Raw genomic sequence first — 24366 nt, forward strand, 5'->3', positions numbered from 1 at the left:
GTCAAACTAATCAGAAGCTACATACCAAACCAGGCAGCCCTGCTGTACATGCATGCTATGATTTTTTTCACATATATCGTACTGCATTACAGCATGGGCACAAGCCGCTCCCACTGCAACCAAACGCATAGGTTCTCTATACAACCGAGCAATAAACATTATGGATAAAAAAACAATACGCCATCATCACTGTACCATCCTTAAAGCTGCTGTAGGTAACTTTTGTAAAAAATATTTTTTACATATTTGTTAAAACTGTCATTATTTAATGAATTTTGAGAGCTTTAGCAATTTTTGTTTTCTTAAATTAATTTACAAGTGCATTAATCATTTAGCACCTGAGCCACTAAGTTCATTTGTTGAGAGACAAAACAGCATTCGTGTCACTAGGAGCTCCACAAATTATGACTGTAAAATACCATACTGCAGGACCAGCTTTGGACAGACGACCTTCTCTGTGAAGAGCTCTAAACTCTGGAACTCATTACCATCTGACATCAAGACTGTTCCTGACTTTAAAAAGTGTTTACTTCCAGGCTTAAAAACTGGTTAAAAACAAACCAAAAGTGTACTCATTTTTAATTATTGTAAGTAGGTAAGAGTTGTTAATAAATTAATTAATAAAATAAATAAAATAAACTGTTATTCAGCATTCGCACAGATACAGGAACAAAGGAATTTTTATACCGATTTAGTTTGCACAAATGGTACTCTCAATGGGAGTTTGGTCCCCCACGATTTTCTGTACCTGATTCAGAATGCAATTCTCATATAAATGTTGAAGATTCAAATATTCCTCATGTCCAACAGTTTTTAGTGCTGTCAACACCAGGTGTGCCAATTTAGATTTAAGCTGTATAGATAGGTTCCCAAACCATACTGTAACATCATACTTAACAATGCTTTCTAAAACAGCTTTGTAAAACAACATCATGATTTTCTTATTAACCCCATAAAAACGTAATCTACGTAAGAAATACAGTCTCTGGTGCAGCCGGGTGCAAACCCATTCCGTGTGAGTTTTCCAAGTAAGTGAGCTGTCTATATAAACACCCAAATACTTGTGAGTTTGCGTTTGGGTGATGTTTTGATCATGTATGACCACTTGACGATGGTCACCTATACATTTTGGATCGAATATGATCTCCTCCGTTTTCTTTATATTTATTATGAAATCATTTTTATCACACCAATCGACGAACCGGCTTATTTCTGGCTGGTAGATGTTTCCGATATTATCGTCTCCATAGAGTAGACTTAAGATGGCTGTGTCATCTGAATATTTAAAAATATAGTTTTTTGAATGCTTACTTGAACATTCATTTGTAAAACGAATTGGTGAACTGACACAGCCTTGTGAAACACCTGTGCTAATGTTCGTTTGTTGTGAAAGACAATTATTTACTTTAACACTGAGTTCTATCAGTTAAAAAAGATAAGTACCACTTTATGATAGCTGGGTTTACACTCAGCTGCTCCATCTTTGAGATTAACAAGGGCGGTTGGATGGTGTTAAAAGCAGAGCTAAAATCGATAAAAAGTAAACGGGCATAGGTTTGTGATTCTCTAAATGTTTCAGAATTAGGTGAATAATGCTGCTAATAGAATCCTCAGTTCCCCTCCCCTGTCTATAGGCAAACTGTAAAGGATCTAAATTAATATAAACTTTATTGCAGACACAAGTCCATATAACACAGCATAGAAAAGAGATACAAAAATACATTAAAAATTCTATAGGAGATACAGGCTATTGCACCAATGTCGTCTTAACCTCGAAGTATGTCTATAACAGCTTTTAAGAGGATTGACTAGGGCCTCAATTATACTGTTTACTGAATTGTCCAGACGAACCAGAAAACCAAACATCAGTTGTCTCAAGAGCGCCTCCCAAGTCGGCACTCTATTAGACACGAACAGATGACTGGCACTATGCCACCTAGGGACACGAAGCAGCAATCTCATCGCATCATTGTATGCTACCTTGAGCCTCTGCATACTCTTTTTCTTATAATTAGACCACAATTGAGCAGTATATAGCGGTGTGATGTAGGTTCTAAACAAAGAGCACTTCACATTATCAGAGCACATTGAAAACCTCCTTATAAGCATGTTAGCTTGACAATAAATTTTACAGCGTTGACGGTATAGATCTTTGTCATCCGTCCAGTCATTGGATATAACATGACCTAAATATTTAGCTTCCTCACACACAGAAAGAGGGCTGTCTGACAGATAAAAAGTCGGAAAAGTTGATTTCTTGTCCTCATCACTTCTAACTACCATTGTGTGGCTTTTTTAGCGTTATACTTTATATCATAATCAAGGCCATACTGAGAGCACATCTTCAGCAACTGCTGCAGCCCAGCACTATATGGACAGAGCAGGACCAAGTCATCTGCATACATAAGATGATTAACCGTAGTATTGCCCACAAGACAGCCAGTTTTTAGCCTATTTAACTGGTTTGATAATTCATCCATATAAGACATTGAATAAAATAGGAGACATAATACCACCTTGTCTCACTCCATTGCTAACATGAAAAGGAGCAGATACAACATTGTTAGCAACCTCTGCTTTTAACATTGACACAATACACTTTTCAAAACATTTCATAATAACGCGATCGGTCTAAAATCATTATTTTCTACGGGCTTGACTATGTTCGGAGCCGGTATGATCACAGCCCTTTTCCAAAGGCTATAGGAACAATACCGGTATCCAAAGATTGTTGAAATTTAGGGATCAATACTGGAGTCAGTTCCCTTTCGAACGGTCACTTCGTATTGCGTAGCTATACGCAGTGGGGAAACTCCTTTTCCTCGATTTACTGAAACCTATATGTAAAACGCATTTGCAGCTGCACAGCTAGCACACTGAGCGTCTGGCACGCTCATAGGCTGTGCTGCCGCAACTGCACAACCAATGGCGCGGGCGACTCTGACATACAGCCAATGAGCTAGCTCAACGTCAGAGCCCGTCAAGGGGGTGTGGTTTAGCCTATAAAAGACCCCCGAATTCGCCATTATAGCAGATTTTACTCCTTCAGCGACAGTACACATGTCCCTGAGCTTTTTACTGTGAATTCGCCGTCGAACAAGCCTTTCAGCCTGAGCGAGCTTCTCTTCAGCAGACTTCGCCTGCACGTCGATTGTCTCCTGACGCCGTCTCACCTGTGGCTATCCGGCGACATCCTATATCCTTTATATTATTGTGATTTGTTTACAGAATGCCTCGTTCATCCTGCGCCACGTGCGGAGGCCGTCTGCACGAGGCAGACCAACACGAGAGCTGCATTTCCTGCTTGGGTGTCGACCACGCGGAGAATGCACTCTCTGCCGGCGGATGTGCGGCCTGCGACTGCATGCCTATCTCCGTGCTGCGCAATCGGCTAGCTCTCTCTCGAGACGGCGATGCCGCTTCAACCACGCTTTCCATTCCGAGGAAGAAGAAGCGTCGCAGCCAACGGCAACCGGAGGGTATGGAGATTTGTGAACGCACGCCGGCCGCGTCCCCGCGTGCTTCACTTTCTCCGACTCAAACGCCATCACCGGTCCTGTTCACAGGAGACCAACGCCCCCCCCCACACGTGGCGGGCCTCGTCTCCTTCGGCGGATCTCTCGAGCGCGACGACAGCATATCCATCGCCGCTTCTGAGGACGAATGGCCGGGCTCTCTCGACCCCGTCACCGCTTCTCAATCCGTGGCCAGTGGATTAGCGACCAGGACGAACTCCGACGCCGAAATGCTTCGGATCCTGACGAAGGCCGTCGCGGACCTCGAGCTAGAGTGGGCCTCGCCCGAGGAGCCGCCTCGTAGTCGACTGGATGGATGGTTTCTGGAGGGGCGCCAGCAGGCCCCGCGTCACAAACCGGCGCCATTTTTCCCCGAGGTCCACGAGGAGCTAACCAAGGCCTGGCGCGCTCCTTACTCAGCACGTGTGGGTTCTGCAGTTTCCGCGACGCTCTCCTCCGTGGATGGCGCAGCGGAAAAGGGTTATGAGTCTTTGCCGCCCCTCGAAGAGGCCGTGGCAGCTCATCTTTGCCCGAGCACTGCAGCTAGCTGGCGAGCTAGAGCCGCTCATCCCAACAAACCCTGCCGAAACACCTCAGCCCTCGCTGGACGCGCGTACTCCGCCTCCGGTCAGGCTGCATCGGCCCTGCACACGATGGCCGTGTTGCAGGTCTACCAGGCCAAACTCCTCCGGTCCATGGACGAGTCTGGCCCGGACCCGGAGACCTTTCGAGACCTGAGGAGTGCTACAGACTTAGCGCTGCGTGCTACTAAGGCTACAGCACAGGCCATCGGAAGAAACATGGCGAGCTTGGTCGTGCTCGAGCGCCATCTTTGGCTTAACCTCACTGAGATCAAGGACGCCAACAGAACGAGGTTTCTCGACGCCCCGGTGTCCAGCTCCGGTCTCTTCGGCCCGGCGGTGAAAGGATTCTCGGAGAGGTACACAGAGGCACAGAAAGCGTCCCAGGCCATGCGACACTTCTTGCCGAAACGGTCGAGCTCCGCGACCAGCAAGCCCAAGCCGCCGCCTTCGCCTCATCCAGCCAAGCCGGTGAAACAGGCCTCTCAGCCCCGCCCTGCGGCTGATAGCCAACGCCAGCTAAGGCCCGCGAAGCGCTACCCGCTCCCCAGGCGTCAAGGCCCTCGACCCAGCGCCGCGGCCGACCAGGTGCCTCCGAAGTCGTCCTAGCACGGAGAGGAAAGAGAGAGGGCTCGTGTCTCGCGCTAGCCGGACCACCCTCGAAAAAGCTGGCAAAACTTCCCACAGCTCCCTGTTCAGTTCAGGCGGCTGGGGATTTTATTATTGTAAACAGGCCCGCAGCAGTGAGCGCGTCTTTGCAAACAAACGCCGTTTTCACGGCGACCCAAATAAAGCACAAAAAGAGTATGTTTCACAATCACATCACACGGGTTCACGGTCCCCCTTCACTAGGCGGCCCCCGCCCTGTTGTAAGACTGAAATCCCCCCGGGCAAAAGCCGGTATAATCAGTCAAACACTCAGTATGTGCACAAATCACAGTGTAAGGGTATCAGGTCCCCCTATGTTAGGCGGTCCCCCCCATTCAGTGTGTCAAGCCCTAGCCACACGGGTGATGGCCTGGCAAGCCATCCCCGGTGTGTCGAGTTGGGTCATAAACACTATAAAGCGAGGCTACTCGCTCCAATTCGCTCGCAGGCCCCCGAAATTCCAGGCAGTTATCGAGACATCGGTGAGAAGCGGCGTGGGTCACGTGCTTCGCACCGAAGTTCAGAATTTATTAGCAAAAGGAGCGATAGAGTCAGTCCCTCCCGCGCTAATGTATTCGGGGTTTTACAGCCGCTATTTTCTAATTCCAAAGAAAGACGGCGGGCTCAGACCCATACTAGATCTGAGACGTTTGAACAGGGCTCTCATGAGACGGCCGTTCAGAATGTTAACACTCAAACAAATTCTCGCGCAAGTTCGCCCGGGGGATTGGTTTGTTTCAATGGATCTGAAAGATGCATACTTTCATATTCAGATCGACCCTCGTCACAGGCCATTCTTGAGATTCGCCTTCGAGGGGAGGGCATATCAATACACCGTTCTGCCGTTCGGTCTGTGTCTGGCACCCCGTACATTCACGAAATGTATGGATGCAGCGCTTTCCCCGCTAAAAAGCCAGGGTGTGCGTGTGCTGAATTATCTCGACGACTGGCTGGTGCTAGCGCAGTCGAGAGACGAACTAATAGTTCACAGGGATTTGATTCTCGGCCATTTAAAATGCCTGGGTCTCACAATCAATGTTGCCAAAAGCGAACTGAACCCCAGCCAGACTGTGGTCTTTCTGGGAACGGTTTTAGACTCGGTGACAATGAAAGCGCGGCTCACTCAGGAGCTTTTCAGAAACTGCTTGGTCTAATGGCAGCCGCATCATCAGTACTCCACATGGGATTACTGCGCATGCGCCCGCTGCAGCACTGGCTGAAACGCCGTGTGCCAACCCATGCATGGCAGTCAGGCAGCCTGCGCATTATGGTGAATCACGGGTGTTTAAGAGCACTGATTCCCTGGCGGGCTCAGGACTGGTACCACAAGGGGGTGACCATGGGGGTAGTTTCCAGGAGGAAGGTGGTTTTTACAGACGCATCCAACCTGGGTTGGGGAGCGCTGCACGAGGGCAAGCCTGCCTCCGGCCTCTGGTCGAGCACGGAGCAGAGCTTACATATCAACTGTCTGGAAATGAAAGCAGTTGGTTTGGCCCTGAAAGCATTTCTGTTAAACCTCAGGGGTCACCATGTCCTGGTCCGTACGGACAACATGTCAGTGGTGGCCTACATAAATCGCCAGGGTGGCATCAGGTCGGGCAACCTGTATGCTATGGCGAGGGACCTCCTCCTATGGGCACAGGCCAACCTGAGCTCCCTGAGAGCAGCGCACATCCCGGGAGTCCAAAATCTGGGCGCGGATATGCTCTCACGGGGCAACACTCCCCTAAGCGAGTGGTCTCTGAACCCTCAGACGGTCAGTCTGATATGGGAGAGATTCGGCGAGGCCGAAATCGACCTTTTCGCCTCGAGAGCCAACACCCACTGCAGGGTGTTTTTCTCGAAGAACAGGGACGCGCTGGCCCATCCCTGGCCCAACCGCCCCCTTTATGCTTTCCCCCCCATCTCGATGGTCCCACAAGTCATCGAACGGGTCAGGGAGAGCGGATGCCCAGTCCTTCTGGTGGCTCCTCTCTGGAAATCCAGACCATGGTTTCCGGAGCTGGTTCAGCTGTCAGACACGGTCCCCTGGCCCGTTCCAATGAGGAGGGACCTCCTCACACAGGCCAAAGGGACGATATGGCACCCCCGACCCGATTTATGGGCCCTCCATGTGTGGCCCCTAAACGGGTACCCGGGGGCCTTCCTGACAAGGTCTTAGGCACTATCTCTGAAGCAAGGGCCCCGTCTACTAGGCGTCTGTATGCTTTGAAGTGGTCGGGTTTTTCCAGCTGGTGCTCGAAAAATCGAGTTGACCCAGAGTCATGTGAGTTATCGGTGGTACTCTCCTTCCTGCAGAAGCTACTGGACGCGGGCCGCACCCCGTCCACGCTCAAAGTTTATGTGGCAGCCATCGCAGCGCATCATGCGTTGGTGGCTGGTCAATCACTGGGAAGAAATGACCTGGTAGTAAGATTTCTGAAGGGCGCTAGGAGAATTAACCCCTCCAGGCCCCCATCAGTACCTCCCTGGGACCTCTCCACGGTCCTCAGGGCCCTGAAGGGGCCGCCTTTTGAACCGCTCCGGTCGGTGGGTCTAAAACCACTCTCGCTCAAGACTGCTCTCCTGTTGGCATTGGCATCTATCAAGCGAGTGGGAGATCTGCAGGCCCTTTCTGTGAGTCCGGCATGTTTGGAGTTTGGAGCGGATGACTCCAGAGTCATTCTCAAACCCAGGCATGGTTACGTACCCAAGGTGCTCTCAACGCCGTTTAGAGCGCAAGTTATCACGCTATTAGCCCTTCCCCCTTCTGCCGAGGATGGGGAGGTTAATCTTCTCTGCCCTGTCAGGGCGCTGAGAGTCTATCTGGAGCGTTCTGCGTCTTTTAGACAGTCAGAACAGCTGTTTGTCTGCTTTGGTGGCCGATCTAAGGGTGGTCCAGTTACCAAACAAAGACTGTCTAGATGGATAGTGGATGCCATTTCTATGGCTTATACTTCAGTGGGTCAGGTTTGCCCTATAGGTGTCAGGGCCCATTCGACTAGAGGCATGGCCTCGTCATGGGCTTGGTCATCTGGGTTTCCCATTCAAGATATTTGTGAGGCGGCCGGCTGGTCCTCGCCTTCCACATTTATGAAGTTCTATAATATGGAGGTGCCTTCCCTGCAGGCGAAGGTTCTTTCAGTATGATTAAGACTCGATGCTGTCTGGTCTTGTCTACAAAAAATTACTGTGCATAATCACATACATACATATATAAAACCCGCTTAGGCTGGTTATGAATTGTACTAATAATCCTGACAGTGTCGGGGTTTGTTAGTATATTCTGTTGGTTGTTACTGACTCTTATATATTATTCAGGCCTGACAGTGTCTGGTCTGTTATATATATATATTCTTATATTGGGTTCTGGCTTGTTCTGTTAGCTCAGGGGGCCTGAGTTGCAGTGCAACCAGTTACTAAGGGTGCGGCGTTTTACAGGGCGTCCCCACTGCGTATAGCTACGCAATACGAAGTGACCGTTCGAAAGGGAACTACTCGGTTACTATCGTAACCTCAGTTCCCTGAGAGAGGGAACGAGTATTGCGTAGCCGGCCGCACTTAGTAACGGGTGAAGTTGTCGCTTCAGTCGGATAAACCTGCTATAATGGCGAATTCGGGGGTCTTTTATAGGCTAAACCACACCCCCTTGACGGGCTCTGACGTTGAGCTAGCTCATTGGCTGTATGTCAGAGTCGCCCGCGCCATTGGTTGTGCAGTTGCGGCAGCACAGCCTATGAGCGTGCCAGACGCTCAGTGTGCTAGCTGTGCAGCTGCAAATGCGTTTTACATATAGGTTTCAGTAAATCGAGGAAAAGGAGTTTCCCCACTGCGTATAGCTACGCAATACTCGTTCCCTCTCTCAGGGAACTGAGGTTACGATAGTAACCGAGTAGTTCATCTGCAAAGTTTTTTTTAAAATGTAGGCTGAAATTCCATCAGGGCCTGCCGATTTCTTAGGACAAATGTGTTTAAAGTAGTAGTTGATCTGATTAGCATCAATCAGCAACTTTTCTTTTAAAAACACCAGAAGGCTTCATATCACTAATGCTATTTACAGGAGTATGGCTACTCTTCTCAAATCTTAAATAATTAAATTAAATTGAAGTAGTGAAGTATGTACATTTTATTGTGTATAAAAGCCCAACCAGGGACAGGAGTTGAAAACTAGCATTTGCTATAAACTTTATATGCAGCACTTCAGTGACAAGCTTTGTTTTGACACGATGTTTGTTTGCATTGTCCCTGTCAAATAAATAAAAAATAAAAAAATAAATAAAAAATTACAGAAATTGTGAAAGGGTAGGTGAGGGTCAGAGCCAGAATGACAGTTCAAACCGTAATGAAGGCACCAAGAGTGAGTCAGAGTCAATGTCAACAGCAGGCAAGGATCCAAACCGTATGACTTCTTTCCATGGAGCACAAAAATATGAATTCTGAAGAATGCTTATGCTGCTCTTTTCCATACAGTGAATGTCGACCATGAAATGTTGGTAAGTTCCCAAAAGGACAAAACAGTGGTACGTAAATTGTTCAAGTCAACAGACTGACTTTTAAATTGTTAATCATTGATAATCTTCTCCTCTGCCACACATCTCAAATCTTATTTGTGGTTGTGTATATATACACATTAAGATGTCACACCAAGTTTGACATCAAATGTACCAAATGCCATTGATTCTCATCTATCAAATGACCAATCACAGCATTAGATTAGGTATGGTGGTGGGAAATGACAAATAAATAATTTAATGCCTGTTACTCACAAAACTCTCTCAGAAGACTTTGTATATAGTACACCAGTCATATGATATAAAACGTCAGAGTAAGAAATGAAATAGGTAATTGTGAGGAAAAGTTACATTGTGAGATGTAGAGAGAAGGAATTTGCAAACACAAGACAATATTTTGAGAATAATTTTGAGAATAATTATTATGAGACATCAAGTCACTGGTAAATATGAAGTTAAATCGTGAGATATTGTAACGATTTGAGGAAAGCAGGCAAAGACGAGGATCTAAACGCAGGGTTATTTAATAAAGTAACATAAAACAGCAAATACAGAACTCGAAGAACAAAGGAACAACACCAGGGGGATCACAGAGACAGAGGCAACCATTACATGTACAACAACTGACAAAGTAACAAGTGAAGCCTGGGAACAATCATGAACTAATCAACAGGAAAAAATACAAAGGACTACAGAAACATGGCACAAAACAGGAAATAATAAAAGTCCGCACAAGACAAGGGGAACACAAGACAAGAATCATGACAAATATAAAGTAATATTTTGAAATGTAAATTCACAATTACAAAAAGAATGTTGCAATTACCTTTTTATTCTGTTATTATTATTAATTGTATTTTATTTATTTATTTTACTCTGAGGCAGAAGTAAGCATCCATAGTATGGACTTTAACCTGTGTAGTCTAGGAAGTATTATCTGAGAAGGGTCATTTTTTACTGTGTGTGTTTTTGTCTCAGGAATTGTGGCTGGAATGCAGCAGATCATGAGTGTTTCCAGCACATAATGAGCCAGTATTCCCCAAGTCTGAGGAACCAGCGCTCACTTTACATTGACATGCTGCAGAGACTGCTTCCACATATAACCCAACAGGAACTGGTCAGTACTCATTCATACTGTAAAATAATAATAATAAATAATAATGTTTATTTTATTTTAGATAAGAATAGCATTTAAGAAAAAGGTGGTTTTTCAGTTCTCTCTTGAAATCATAAATAGATGTCCCAGAGGGATTGGGGAAGAGAATTACATACAGTGGAGAAAATAATTATTTGATCCCCTGATGATTTTGTAAGTTTTGCTTTAAAAAATTAAAAAAATTAAGGGTGTATAATTTTTTATGGTAGGTTTATTTTAACGGATAGAGACAGAATATCTACCAAAAAATCCAAGCAAACCATTGGTAACACACCACGCCGCAATGGATTGAAATCCCGCAGCACCCGCACATGTACAAGCACATCTGCACATGTACAAGCCCGTCTGAAGTTTGCCAATGAACATCTAATGAATGAGAGAAGGCTTGGGAGAAAGTGCTGTGGTCAGATGAGACCAAAATTTAGCTCTTTGGCATCAACTCAACTCGTCGTGTTTGGAGGAAGAGAAATGCTGACTATGACCCCAAGAACACCATCCCTACAGTCAAGCGCGGAGGTGGAAACATAAGGCTCAAAACTCTGGGGCTGTTTCTCTGCTAAGGGTACAGGACGACTTCACCGTATTGAGGGGCTGATTGACGGGGCCATGCACCGGAAAATCTTGGACGAGAACCTCCTTCCTTCAGCCAGAACACTAATGATTGGTCGTGGATGGGTCTTCCAGCATGACAATAACCCAGAACATACCGCCAAGGCAACAAAGGAGTGGCTCAAGATGAAGCACATTAAGGTCTTGGAGTGGCCTAGCCAGTCTCCGGGTCTTAATCCTATAGAAAATCTGTGGAAGGAGCTGAAACTTCGAGTTGCAAAGCGACAGCCAAGAAACCTTAAAGGTCCCCTGACATGAAATTTTCACTTTCTGAGTTTTTTTTAACAATAATATGAGTTCCCCTAGCCTGTATATGGTCCCCCAGTGGCTAGAAATTTCAATCGGTGTAAACCGAGCTTTGGCTATCTTTCTCTGTCTTTGAGAAAATGAAAGCTCAGACGGGCTGATCTTGAATCTCCTCCGTATGACGTCATACGGAGGAAAGGTAACCTCCCCTTTCTCTTCTTTGCCCGCCCAGAGAATTTGGCTCGCCCATGAGAAAATGAGCTAGGAAGTACGAACGCGCGAGCGCGATTTGAGTTTTTCCTCGAGAGATATCATGGCTTGCAAACGAGCGAAGCATGGCAGTTGATCAGTGTTCGGATGTACAAATGAACACACAAGTATTTTTTTTAGTTCATCCGAGCCTCTGAAGAAACAATGGGTTAACCCTCTGGGGTCGGCAATCACGCCGACGTGATCTGCTCGCTTTTTTTCTTATCAGTGCAAAAGAGACTCAAAATACTCGGTTGATTTTGATCTTACATTTAAGTGTTATACATCATTAGATCCTGTTAAGTTTCTATTTTTTTTGTGGATACTCACAATAAAAACAAAGTGTTGTGCTTTTCACCAAATAAAGAAAAACAAACATGATGCGAGTTCTGCGTTCTCTCTGTCAGTGAAGTCCATTCTGAAACGCGCCCTAAGATTAACTGTAACTCCGCGATTACTTGTCACACAGGCACGAGAGATTTTTCTTTATGAAGCTTGAATTCTCTTCTTTTAAATGAAGTAATTTATATAAAAAAGAAATATTCTCAATTTATGCAATCTGTATGAAAAGAGAGTGCTGTCAGTATTTTTTTTCCCAGCTCATTACACTTCATTACGCGTTAATCTGACACGCCCAGGGAGGACGCGCGCTATTCAAACGCAAATGTCGAGGCAAGCCATGACAATGCCCACATCAGCCGTTCCACCGCGGCGGTAAAATGTGTGGTGTATTTGTTGTCTTTTACCGCTAAGAGGCGCTACAATCATAGACTCTGAAAAGAGTTCGTTTATTCCGGTTTATTCTCTCTAATGCGTAATCTGCTGCCGCAGATCTGCTGGCTGATTCAGAGCGATTGAAAGCTGGTAGCAGATGAATTCAACAAGTGAAATGTAGTTAAAATAATTAATAATCACAATACTGAAATTAGGCTACTGAAATGTAATTGAATAAATAATGAAAACATTTCAACATAAAACATTCCAATAAAAACATTTAGGCTACATCAAAAAGGCTTTACAACTTTAACAGCGTACAGAAGGTAGCTCAGTGATCAACGCATCAACACGAGCTTCGAGGAGCTTCAATCGACCCGAGATCGAATCTCAATGTAGCATAGGCCTACATGTTAACCGATGTTGTCCTACAGCGTTGATATTTTACCACCTTCATGCTTAAATAGGTAACTGTTTATAACTGTTTACTTATTTAAAGTCAAGAGTTTTGTTTGATTATCATTACAACATAAATTTGCTACATTCCTGTTGAACCGCAGCCGCTGCACAAACGACAAAAACTGATGAAGGAAGATTGTCAGCCGATTGCATCAGAAAATGAAAATGAAGAAGCTCGTCTTTAGTCTGCTAAATTTTTGTGTAATGTAAAAGAACACTAAAATTACTTAAGTTTGAAACCAATTGCGGACATTTCAAGGTTTAAATAAAGTGTCGGGACAGTTTTTTTAAATTTAAAACATGGGTTGCATCGGGTTTAGAGTTTATTTCTTTTGCGATGCAAAATAAGAAACACTAGGCTAATCTTATTCTTGTGACATTTTAAATTTGTATTGCCAAAGAAATTACAGCTAAATTTAACAATTAAAACAGTACAAAACGAAAATTGTCCAAAGAAACATAATTAAAATTAAAAACATGCGTTTTTCTTTGCCTCTCTCGAGCTGGATCTCTTTTTAACAAGTTGATTTAGTCTCCCTCGCTGCGCGCGCCGGGTCTCTCTCGAAATTAAACATTTCAGGGTAAAAACACATCATACAGCTGATAATACTGTATATGTCTCTGCGTGTCAGCCATACAAATCACGAAAAAATTATTTAGCCTTTAATTGTTGCTTCAAAGACACAGCATGCCTTGTTGAATTCACCTTACAATAACTTCAATTGAAATTTTGTGTGAAAAAAACTTTAAATAGGCTACAATAAATAAACTACAATATTTATAATTTAATAAGATATGGGGCCTACATTTGGACACAGATTTATCCTTACAATCATTTTGCCTGCTCATCAGGCTGGCTATCCGACACTCTCCATATGAAAGAGGAACATTAACACTATACACAGTCAGCAGCAGCAGGATCTGCCAGCAACTGTCCCTCCAACCCCCCCACAGGCTATCGGAGTCTGAGGCTGACTTAACACAAAGAGAAGTAGCAATTCACACTTAAATCGCTATTCTAGACAGTGTTGATAATGAAGGAATTAAATGATTTAAGTTACATGTAGCCTAGTGATATTTCTGTCATAAAAGTTTATTACTAAATATTTCATTATTTCAATAATTGATGAAATAAAACTGGTTTGGGGCAGCTTTTTCCAAGCAAAACTAAATATAATCTTAAAAAAACGCTTGTTAATTTGTTGTCATGAACAAAATGTTCAACTCAATATTAAAGTCTACAGGGATCTTTGGATCCTTACAACCAGGCATGCAATTTGTGAATTAAGTTTTTATTTTATTTTGTATTATTCAAATAAATATCGAAACACGGTGCTTCGTGGTAATGCTGCTAAATTAAATAACATTTATATAATAATTATGAACTTAAATGAAACAATATTTCGACAAATACATTATTTGATCTGTTTTTACATTTTAATTCAGGGCGATTTAGCCTACATTTAATTAGAGCGAGATTTTCACCCTTGTCATTTTCTCATTGGGAAGCGCTTACATTACATGTTTGAGTAGATCCTCTGTACCTCTCGTTTTCATATGGATTAGCCTACATAATCAGATAACATTTATTAGCCTAAATATTTAGACATTTAAAGGCTTTAGACATAGCCGATTTCTTATCGTGACTGAGCTGAAGTGGCTTTCGGTTCATTTTTGTGACGTGCAGTTCCCGGAGACAGAGAGGACAGATACTGTTTTTGTCGTTAGCCTAATATGAATACAAGTTTACAGTTTTGAACGATGTACTCTTATCTGTATGACCAAAAAATTACGGAGTCGCCTATTAAGTTATTTTAGCTGTAATAATGAGATAAATAAATTAATCTAAATGAACGCACCGCAGCGTTTGTCGAACACTAACTCACCATGCCAGAATAAAACCCGACTTTAGAAAAATGCATAGGGCCACTCGGCGTGGTATGCCAAAACACTTAATTATAAACTTCAATATTTCATTCAAAATAATCACAACACGCTTTGTGAAATTTTGAAAAGCCGTGCATGCATTAGGGCCACTGGAACTAATGAACAACTGAAACGCTGGTTTTGATTTTATTGTTTGTCGTTTAAACGTGCCTGTTGCATATCTCTATTTTATATATTTGATATTGGTGAAGTAGCCTATAGCATTGATTAGCTGTGGAGGGAGGGGTGTGGGGATTAAAATAATTCAGCAGAAGCAGGGATGTTTAGACCAGAAGGAAATCCCAGTCCCCCCTGGCAAATCACACTTTACTTAAAACCATGTTTTTAAAAACTCTAGGTTGTAGGGAACAGACCTCTCTGCCATGCGCGCGCACGGTTTGGAGCACAATATCTGTCTCGCATGCACGCTCGCTCTAGATAGATTACGGGATATTTTAACTAATTTACGGTATAACTAGTCGATCACGAGTGGCTCAACAGGTAGATCTATAGATAAACTATATCTTTCAGGAATTTGACCAACCGGGTTGACACTTCAGCGTGAGAAATCGGGGGTGTGGCGTGAGAGCCTGGAATAAAAATATATATTTATATATAGCCTATATATATATATAGGCTATATATAATTTATTTTTTTACAGAACTGCTTTTGAAATTACGATTGGTAGCCTATTATTATACAGATGCAAAGTCGTTCTGTTGGATACTATTTTGTTCCTTAGTGTAAAATGGAAATGCATGATAATTGTATTTTATAAATATAAGCAAAAAAAAAACAAACTGTATGGTGTAACAGAGTTTTAGAGCTAGACAAATCTCTCTGCAATAATAAATATAAAATTTACAGCAGACCATGTTTGTGCGGGATTTGAACCCGTGTCATCTTGATGATGAACCGTAAGTTCTACCACTCGGCTATGAATTTTCTTACTGAGAAATACCCAAACGTTTGGTTCTCACATGAGCGAGAAAACGTTTTGTCTTTAGCCTGTGAGTGTAGGCCTACTTTAGCCTTTTACAGTTTTAAAAGATTATATCTTATCTGTATGACCAACAATTTGTTGTAGGCTTATTTGGAAATTACCATAACTTGTAGTATTTCATCCTCAGGCTACTGTACATTAGACATTAGCCCCACTTACGTTTTGCTAAATGTCCCTTTGCACCACCTGGCGGTCATTTCGCGTACGACTTTGAAATGCGACTGGTTTATTTTTACCGCGGTGGATGGCTAAAAATGGTATGTGGATGGCTAAAAGGTGTGACTAAAAATGTGCTTTTGGCTTTCATTTATATTTTGATTGTTTGTATATATATATATATATATATATATATATATGTGTGTGTGTGTGTGTGTGTGTGTATATAAATATTTATTTATTTATGTATATATTGTCCTTGCATTCTTTCTTGTGTGACACCCCTGAATGAAAGGCTCATTAGTATGCAGTCTGCTCGGGTGAGAACTGCCTAATTATTCATGAGGGGGTTGGGCCGTTCCGCCCATCCGCATATTGCCTTTGCAAACAAAAAAATGTTTTTCACAATTTAAAACAATCTATTGTTTTATGTGAATGATTAGGCAGAATGATTTTCAGATCAATTTGAAGCAAATACTCTAGGCGACAACATCCACTAGTCAAAAGTCTTGTGGACAGATATTTAGTATGTTATTTGTGGCCTTATATTAGAAACTTTATTTTTTATTTTTTTCAATAACCACGCATAAACAATATTCTCTCAAAAATACAAACATGTACATACATGTTGCTCACATATTATGGTAGCCCTGTGTGTGCTATATAGAGTGTAATTTCACCTGTGCCATTAATATGTTTATAAGCAACTGAAAAAAGCACAAATGTCAGAGCATGCCAAAACATCTCAAGGACCCCGAAAACACCTCAGACCCCAGAGGGTTAATTTGATTTTCTCTGGAAATGCGCCGACGCTGTTTTGTATGGTCCAAACATTTCACCGACGACTGTTTCCTCAACTTGGGCCATTACAGAGCTGGCCTCGATGAACGTCTGAAAATAAATCGATCGAGCTACCAAGCAACAATTTCTGATGTGTAGCCTAATTGTTCAAGTTCAGACAGGTAATCTTTCTCTCAAAATCGTTCAATACTGTTTATGCATCAGTAAGTCAAGCCAGTGACTAAAATATCAACTTCACATCGTTTCTTTTAGTAGGATGACCCTGCACAGTTGCAGCTGACAAACTTCAGAAGGTAGTCTGGTGCAATGGGATCTGTTGTAGGGACTGGTGCATAACCTTGTTCTCCTTGTTTCCATCCATACTCAAGGACATCCAGTGATGGACTTTAAAGCAGTAGCCAATCTCTGGTCTGGAGATATGCCCGAAGAGAGTGCTGTGCTGCAGCTCCTGTAGTCGGAGGCAGTTTCTCAGGCTTGATGCTCCCGGCTGCGGCCCGCTTGCTGAAGATATAAAATCTTGAGTCTTCTAAATATTCAGGTGGATTTCCGCAGAATATGAGCTTGAACAGTTCTCAGCCAGCTTTGATGATGTCACTTTTCTTGGCTCTGATGTCATTGAACACATCCATGGCCCTATTTGCTTTGTCAGTCTTGCAGAGCTTGGTGAGCAAAGTTGGTTTGCTAAACCCAGATATTGCTGACACGGTATCGCAGCCAGAGAAGCTGTGTAGGAAGATCAGATATTTACGGTACCTCTCCGGGAGGGCCTCCCGGATCTTTCTGACATCGTAAGATGTGTCTTTAGCTGTCGTGAGGAAGACCGGGTGGTTTGCCCTATGATGGACCAGCATAACCATAACGTCTGTGTCCTCTTCCCTCACCTCAACAGAGGACTCTATTGCCTCATTTAGTGCTGCACACACAATAGAAGTGTCAGCATCATCAGAGCGTTGTTGTACACTGATCCTACTTCTTTGGAAGGTCTCAGTAAGGGGCAGAATGAGCTGGGCCTTGTTGTGCTTGTTGTCAAGGAACTTTTCCCGTGGAACAATAGTTTTTAAGTCTGAACGAATCTGAATGTCACAGCATGCATTCTTTGTACGTCTCAGGTGGTCATGGTCCTTGGTGGAGCTACCATATCCATCAAAGACCACAGTGATCCGGAGGTGCTGGCTACCCATGGACAACACAAGCCGGAGGTAGCTCTCAGCCATGTCCTTCCACGTGAGGTTAGCCTCCCATTTGACGCTGTGCAGGAGCCAACCGCCATCAACCACCAGGCTTGTGCCGGTGTTTTTTTCCACAGGCTCCACAAATGCCTTCAGGAACCTCGCTAGGGCAGCCTTGTCTGATTTTCGCAACTTCTGATTTTTGTCAAATAGAGACATTGGTGATGGCGTCTTGACTTCGCGTTCACTAATGATGATGAGGCGGTTGAAGAGCTTGAGAGACTCAGTGATTAGCTTCTCTCCATTGATTTTAGGAGCAGATCTGAGGCTTGCCAATGACTTGACCTTGTGCTTGGTTTCCATTGTATCCAGAACAGTTTTCCCATCCATCTTGGCCTGTATGGCTCTGCCAACCTCCTCTGCCTGATCAGCATTGACTGAGTCCCAGGTAGTGCTGCTGAACCCCGTCGAGAAAGATACCAGGGTATTCCTGTCCCGTATGGAATCGAAGGGGTTGACTTCCTCCAACCATCCAACTATGGCGTTAACAGCATCATTGTCTTTCTCCATCTGGGCTCTTTTGACATCTGTGTGGATAGGTCCCCCACGTTTGTTCATTACTCCTTCAAGCTCCTGGTGAATGAACGAGAAGTGGTTCAGTGTCTGAACCCAAGACTTGTGAGCAGATTTGTTCCGGAACCGCCCTCTGCTTAAACCGCCTGAGGATTTAGCCTCACACATGAGTGTGGTTTCTATTGTGATGTCAGTCCATGTGCCTGACCACTCATGGTCTGAGAACCGGACTACATGGTTGCCATACACAGTGAACTTGGATAGAGTTTCTTGGAACACGGGAGAGTCCTGTCGCTGCTGCATTAATTGTACATAGTGTCTTGCTCCCTTTGCATACTGATGGTGGCCTGCTGCTGCAAAGGTGTTCAGCATTCCAATTATGCAGCTGAGGTGACCTGTGTGGTCTGGGACACGCTCACTCCTGATAAATACCTTGATGAGGTTGATTCTGCCATAGTACCAGACCCAGAGTGCAGGTGTCCTTCCTCCCTGGGCCAAAGTTTTCAACCTCTCCTCCATCCTCTCCTTGAATACAGTGACTATCCTTGGTGTGTCCATGGAATCTGTTAGAGATAGACAGTTTGAATTGTATTACTATATTATAAGATAAAATATAATTCTGCATACTCTGAGATAGTTTGAGACTTACAGATTAGGGAAATGTCAAATTACCTCTTTTCATTTATTTTGCAGTCCTGATGAAGTTCTCCATGTCTTTATACTCCTGCTCGCTGAACACAACATCTTTCAGCACAAACTTCAGCTTCCTCAACCTTCACAGCTCCTCTACCATCCTCATCTGTGATTATGGTATCCTGGTCCGTGCTACCACATCCGTTTTTCACGTTCAAGTAACAATAGTTGTAGTGATGGAGCTCAACATATGATTCAGAGTATCCTAAGTGATGAATACGGTCAATCAACCACTTTGATCCAAACATGTGGTCAAGCTGAATCGTGAGTCCGAGTTGGGAGGGCATCACTTCTGATCGAGGGCGGTATGCTTTCAGCAGATTCTGCCCCCACATTGCCACCTTTTCATCCGTTTTTACAACTGCCTTCAGCAACTGCTTGAGACTGTCAGGAATCAGAGCAAGTTGGCTCTGTGTATTGGTCATGCTGTCTACTGAGGGGTGCTGCTTTGTGTCAAGTGGAGATCTTGCCAAGTCTCCACAGATTAGATGAATGGCAGTGGAAATTGTGAGCTCTTTAAGTGCAGCATCATCAATGGTCTGTAAGGGGTTGATGACCTGTTGACGGTAGTCTCGGAGGATTGCATTTGTAGTGTCTTTCAGGCACACAATGTCCCCTCTTCTCTCATCTGATGTGAAGTAGAGAGACTCCTCATAATGTCCCTGAAGCTTCTTTTTCAGATACAGCCGTCCATATGTGAGACTTTTGTCCTCCGTGGGATCAAGCTCTACCATCTTCATGTGGATCTCAGTGAGACTTGTTACACCATGCTCCACTACTTCATCCATCCATTTGCACAGTTTCTCAAACAGCAACTGTCTCTCTTTATCTATAGGCCGTCCAACCTGGGGGGGAAAATACAACTTTTAATTTAAATGATTGGCTTCAGAACATTCTCTACAGAGTCTGGAAAAAAATATATTACCTCAGAGTTTGTAACTGGGCTCTCAAACTGGGACTTGCACCGAAGATGATACAGTGCCTCTTCAGCTACCAAATCTATTATTCCGGATAGGCGGCCAGCAACTTAAACTCCCCAGGCATCTCTTCGTCTCACGGCTGTTTCCATTAATTTCCTTTTCAGTCGGTCCTGGAAGCGATTGTCAGGTGCACGATACAACTTCCGGGCTCTGTCTGGGTTATAGCCACATACATGATTTACTTTGAAAACAGTTTTACTTTGGAAAAAAAAGAAAGACCTTTCAAACTATTCATGAGAACAGAGCAGACAGGTAACTTACCAGGGTATTTTTTCCAGCATTCCAACATTGATGCCCTTATTGCAGACGATGCAAACATCATGGTAGACCAGGTGTGCTGATGGGGTTTGGAATGTGGAGCTGCCAGCACTTGAAGTACTTGGCCCAGACAGTACCCTGCGTCTTTTCGTCTTGTCTGATGGTTGGTCCTGCATATCTTGTCCTATGGATGGATGAAAGACAATTTTATGAAGTTTATATTCATGCCACAACATGTATTGGATTGAAAGGGTTAATTGAAAGGATTGATTGACAGAAAGTGGCAACAACATTCACTGAATAAAAAAATAAATTAAAAAAAACCTGTATGATTCGCAATGTATACTCTTCTCGAACGATGGTACAGCTCGGTTCTGCAATACAAATGGTACTTCAGCTTGGGGTCATCTCCATCTTTCCAGTCCTCATGTAGTCTGTTGATCAGCATTGCATCATCTACGATCTCAGAATAAGATAATAGCTGCTGATAACCTTTGTGAGTGACTTTTGAGAGTGTTTGTATCTCAGTCCCAGGACCACCACAGATGAAGCTCCTCAAACCATGGCAATTTGTGGTATCCTCTTCCATACTGTCCTGAATAACAAGGCAACGTGGTGAACAATTTCTCTTTTTTGACTACTCAAACATATCATGCAGAATAGGTCCATACAGCCACATTAATAGATTATGTAAATATGAACAATAATCTCAATTTACAACACAATCAATATTGAAATATTGATCTGTCATATTTAAACTATGAATCTTTGGTAAAGAATGGATTAAGGTAGGGCTGCACAATCGAATTTCTAATCGCGATTACGATTACGGATGCCACGATTACGTAATCATTCAAATCGTGTGTTTAGAGCATAATTATGTTATGAGAGGCGAATCACGAGTCATCACGACTACTTCAGAAAACCCAGCACAATATGACATACCAGGCAGTGACGTATGTGTACGCTGAAATAAAAAGTCTTTCACCTCAGAAAAACGGACTTTACTGTCCTGTCAGCCGTTATACTGTGCTCGTAGCGCGCACTCTTCAATTGCGCGCACAAATGCGGCGGCGCGCGCTGTGTATCACTTCACTGTAAGAAACTACGAGCATGCAACGTTGTTACAATGTAAATTAGTAAGTCACGAAATAAAAGTAAAATACCAATAAATCACGTGTTAGCTGAGAAGGATTTGCATGCAGGTATGATTTTCATTCTATTCACCAGGAGCTTTCATTAACAGTTCTTGTTAGTATTGTGTATTCACCATGGTAACCTGTCGTTTCCATAACCCCAAAATGCCACTTTATTTTCACTTTGTGTTATTTTTTTATATATTTAAATGACTGTGGTGGCTCATATCAACATTGTGTTAACAAAAACTAGTTTGGGACTGCTATTTAATTGCTTTTGCATAGTCCTAATGTTTATCTATTAGTAGTCTTTACTATTAGTCATATTCTTACAATTTATGCGTATGTTAAGTAAAGGGGGACAGTACTTGTGTGTGTGTGTGTGTTAACAATTTTTGTGTAAACATGTATTATAATATGTAGCGATTCTAGCTCAAATAAAGGGAATATAATTTTAATAACTGATCATGAATGTGATCAGGGATCGGAAAATTACCCGTAGAGGGGATACGTTGCCAATGTATCTGTATGGACACTTAAATACAACGGATTATAATCAATTATCCATACAGGTAGGCAAAAATAGATAAATTGTATATATCAATAATCAATCACAACGAATTATAATTAAATATTAATATGTCAATTGTCTAGTATAGATCGATTCCAAGGATAACCCTTATGGAATTTAATTTGTTATCGAATAAAATGTTCGTCCAGCAAACTGATCATACGATCTTTCATCAACCCTCAAGAGAAATTATCCTTATAGACTTGCAAGAAAGGCTATCTTTCTGGCCATGAAAAATAACTTTCCTGTTTTATAAAAATACTAATTAAAGTATCAACAAATTGTAAAGCTTGTAGCTTATATCAAACATTTAAGGGACTTTGTAATATGAGCAACAGACAGAGTCAATAAATGAATATAATGGATTTAATAAAGGAAAACTACGTATACCGGTGAATAACGTTACAAGGAATAAATGTATATACAACAAAATAAAGCAACAAACAATGAAAGAAAATGAGAATAAGAGAGTGATAGGAAAAGGAAGAGAATGGTCAATCAGTTATGGCAAAATCACAGACAAAAGGAACATTGAGAGAGACACACCAAGATATCAAATCACCCTAAATGGGGTAAACAAATCTTAAACGCATTGAAAGCTTGAAAAAAAACGAATACTTGCATATATAGTTCTCTTTGTGTTGCTGGGTAAAGAAGGCGTGTGTGTGTCGTTCCTTCGGAGCGTCACGCGTTCTCTCGGTTTTTCCGGAGCGAGCGTAGTCACAGGAAGTTCAAATGTCCATTGAAAGTAAAGTTTCCCAGCTAATTCAGGCTAAATTCATTTCACTCGCAAGTAGAAATGAACAAAGGAGAATACGAAAAGGGAAAACAAAACTAAAGAAGAATAACTGAAAACAAAAACAAAACTACATGGAATCTGATCTTTTCAATTCCGATTTTTGCCACTTCTGAATTAGCTGGCAAACTTTACTTTCAATGGACATTTGAACTTCCTGTGACTACGCTCGCCTGCGCATCACTCATAATGGTGAGCATGTCTTTGACAATCCGGAGGCGGCTGAACGTTACTTTCAGGATCACATTCAAGATGGATAATGTTCAATTGTGCTGCCTTTTTATTAATCATCAGTGAATAGATTATTTCATAAACTGAGTAGCTTCTTTATTTGCGTGAATTACGTTGATCACAAGTTCATGCTCTTATTTACAAGGACTGAGTTTTGTTTTTGTGTTTTTTTTATACTGGGTTTTTTTACTGGTTTTTGTCTCCCTGACAAGTCATTTGTGTTAGTTTGATGTATTTTTTTATTATTTTTGTTTTTATTAGTATTATCACCATCACTATCAGTAGTATATTATTCAATATCGGAGTGGTCATCACTGCATGGTTTTCCGGTTGTGCTACAGTTGTGCTACAGTTACAGTCCAGTTGTTCCTGCAACTCGTGTGGGTTTCTATGGCGAGTTTAGGATCTATGTTCTTTTGTTTTTGTTGTTTTATCTGTTTTTGGGTTGTTCATATTCATATGGAGGAAAAGGATAACTTAATTGTGTTTTTTTTTCTCTTTTTTTTTCTCTCCAGTCCTTTTTACTGATTTTGTTTTCCATGCATCAGTGAAATGGCTGGACTAGGCTTAAATACGGGGCTGAGTAGTAGGGGTATTTCTGTTAAACTAGTTAGTTGGAATGTCCGAGGTTTAGGAGGGCCAATTAAACGTTCTCGAGTGTTTTCTCATCTTAAGAATCTGAATTCTGATATAATTTTTCTTCAGGAAAGACACCTGCGAGTCAAAGACCATGTTAGATTAAGAAAACCCTGGATAGGCCAGGTGTTTCACTCTAATTTTAACAGCAGAGCCAGAGGTACGGCTATTGTTATGCATAAACGAGTTAATTTCTCTCCATCACAGATTATTGCGGATCCTGAGGGTGGTTATGTTATAGTCGTTGGCATTCTTTTTTAAATGTCAGTTGTGTTTGTAAATATTTATGCCCCAAACTGGGATAATCCCACTTTTTTTCCATCTATTCCATGCTTAAGCTTGCATTACCTTATTTTGGGAGGTGATTTCAATTGTGTGATGGACCCAAGGTATGATCGGTCAAATCCTAAAACTTTAGAGCAAACAGCGATGGCCAAAGCAGTGTCAGCATTCATGACTCAGACTGGTTATGCTGACCCATGGCGTTTTCTGAACCCGTCAAAAAAGGAATTTTCTTTTTTTTCCAGTGTTCACCAATCTTACTCACGTATTGACTATTTTTTCCTAGATAAAGCTCTCTTGCCATTAGTTCTTTCCTCTGAATATTCGGCTATAGTTATTTCTGATCATGCACCACACTCTCTAAACCTGAATTTTTCTAATATTAGAGGTAGGGCAAATCAGTGGAGGTTTGATTCAGGATTACTATCTGATAAAGAATTTTGTAAGTATATAAGTACTAATATTGATACGTCTATTGAGACTAATA

The 24366-nt window shown here is 42.5% G+C and overlaps 1 protein-coding gene across 1 annotated transcript in view; it reads left to right on the forward strand.

Annotated features, from left to right (window-relative positions):
- The window catches only part of LOC130081773 (coiled-coil domain-containing protein 148-like), a 146185-nt gene that overhangs the window by 23437 nt on the left and 98382 nt on the right, over positions 1-24366 (forward strand). The window contains exon 6 of the mRNA XM_056246478.1: positions 10213-10351. Within this exon, the coding sequence (XP_056102453.1) occupies positions 10213-10351 (139 nt within the window). The remainder of the gene's footprint in view (positions 1-10212; positions 10352-24366) is intronic.

The sequence above is a fragment of the Rhinichthys klamathensis genome, unplaced genomic scaffold (assembly GCF_029890125.1).
Source record: "Rhinichthys klamathensis goyatoka isolate OS25496 unplaced genomic scaffold, OSU_Roscu_1.1 h1tg000040l_1, whole genome shotgun sequence".
Lineage (NCBI taxonomy): Eukaryota > Metazoa > Chordata > Actinopteri > Cypriniformes > Leuciscidae > Rhinichthys > Rhinichthys klamathensis.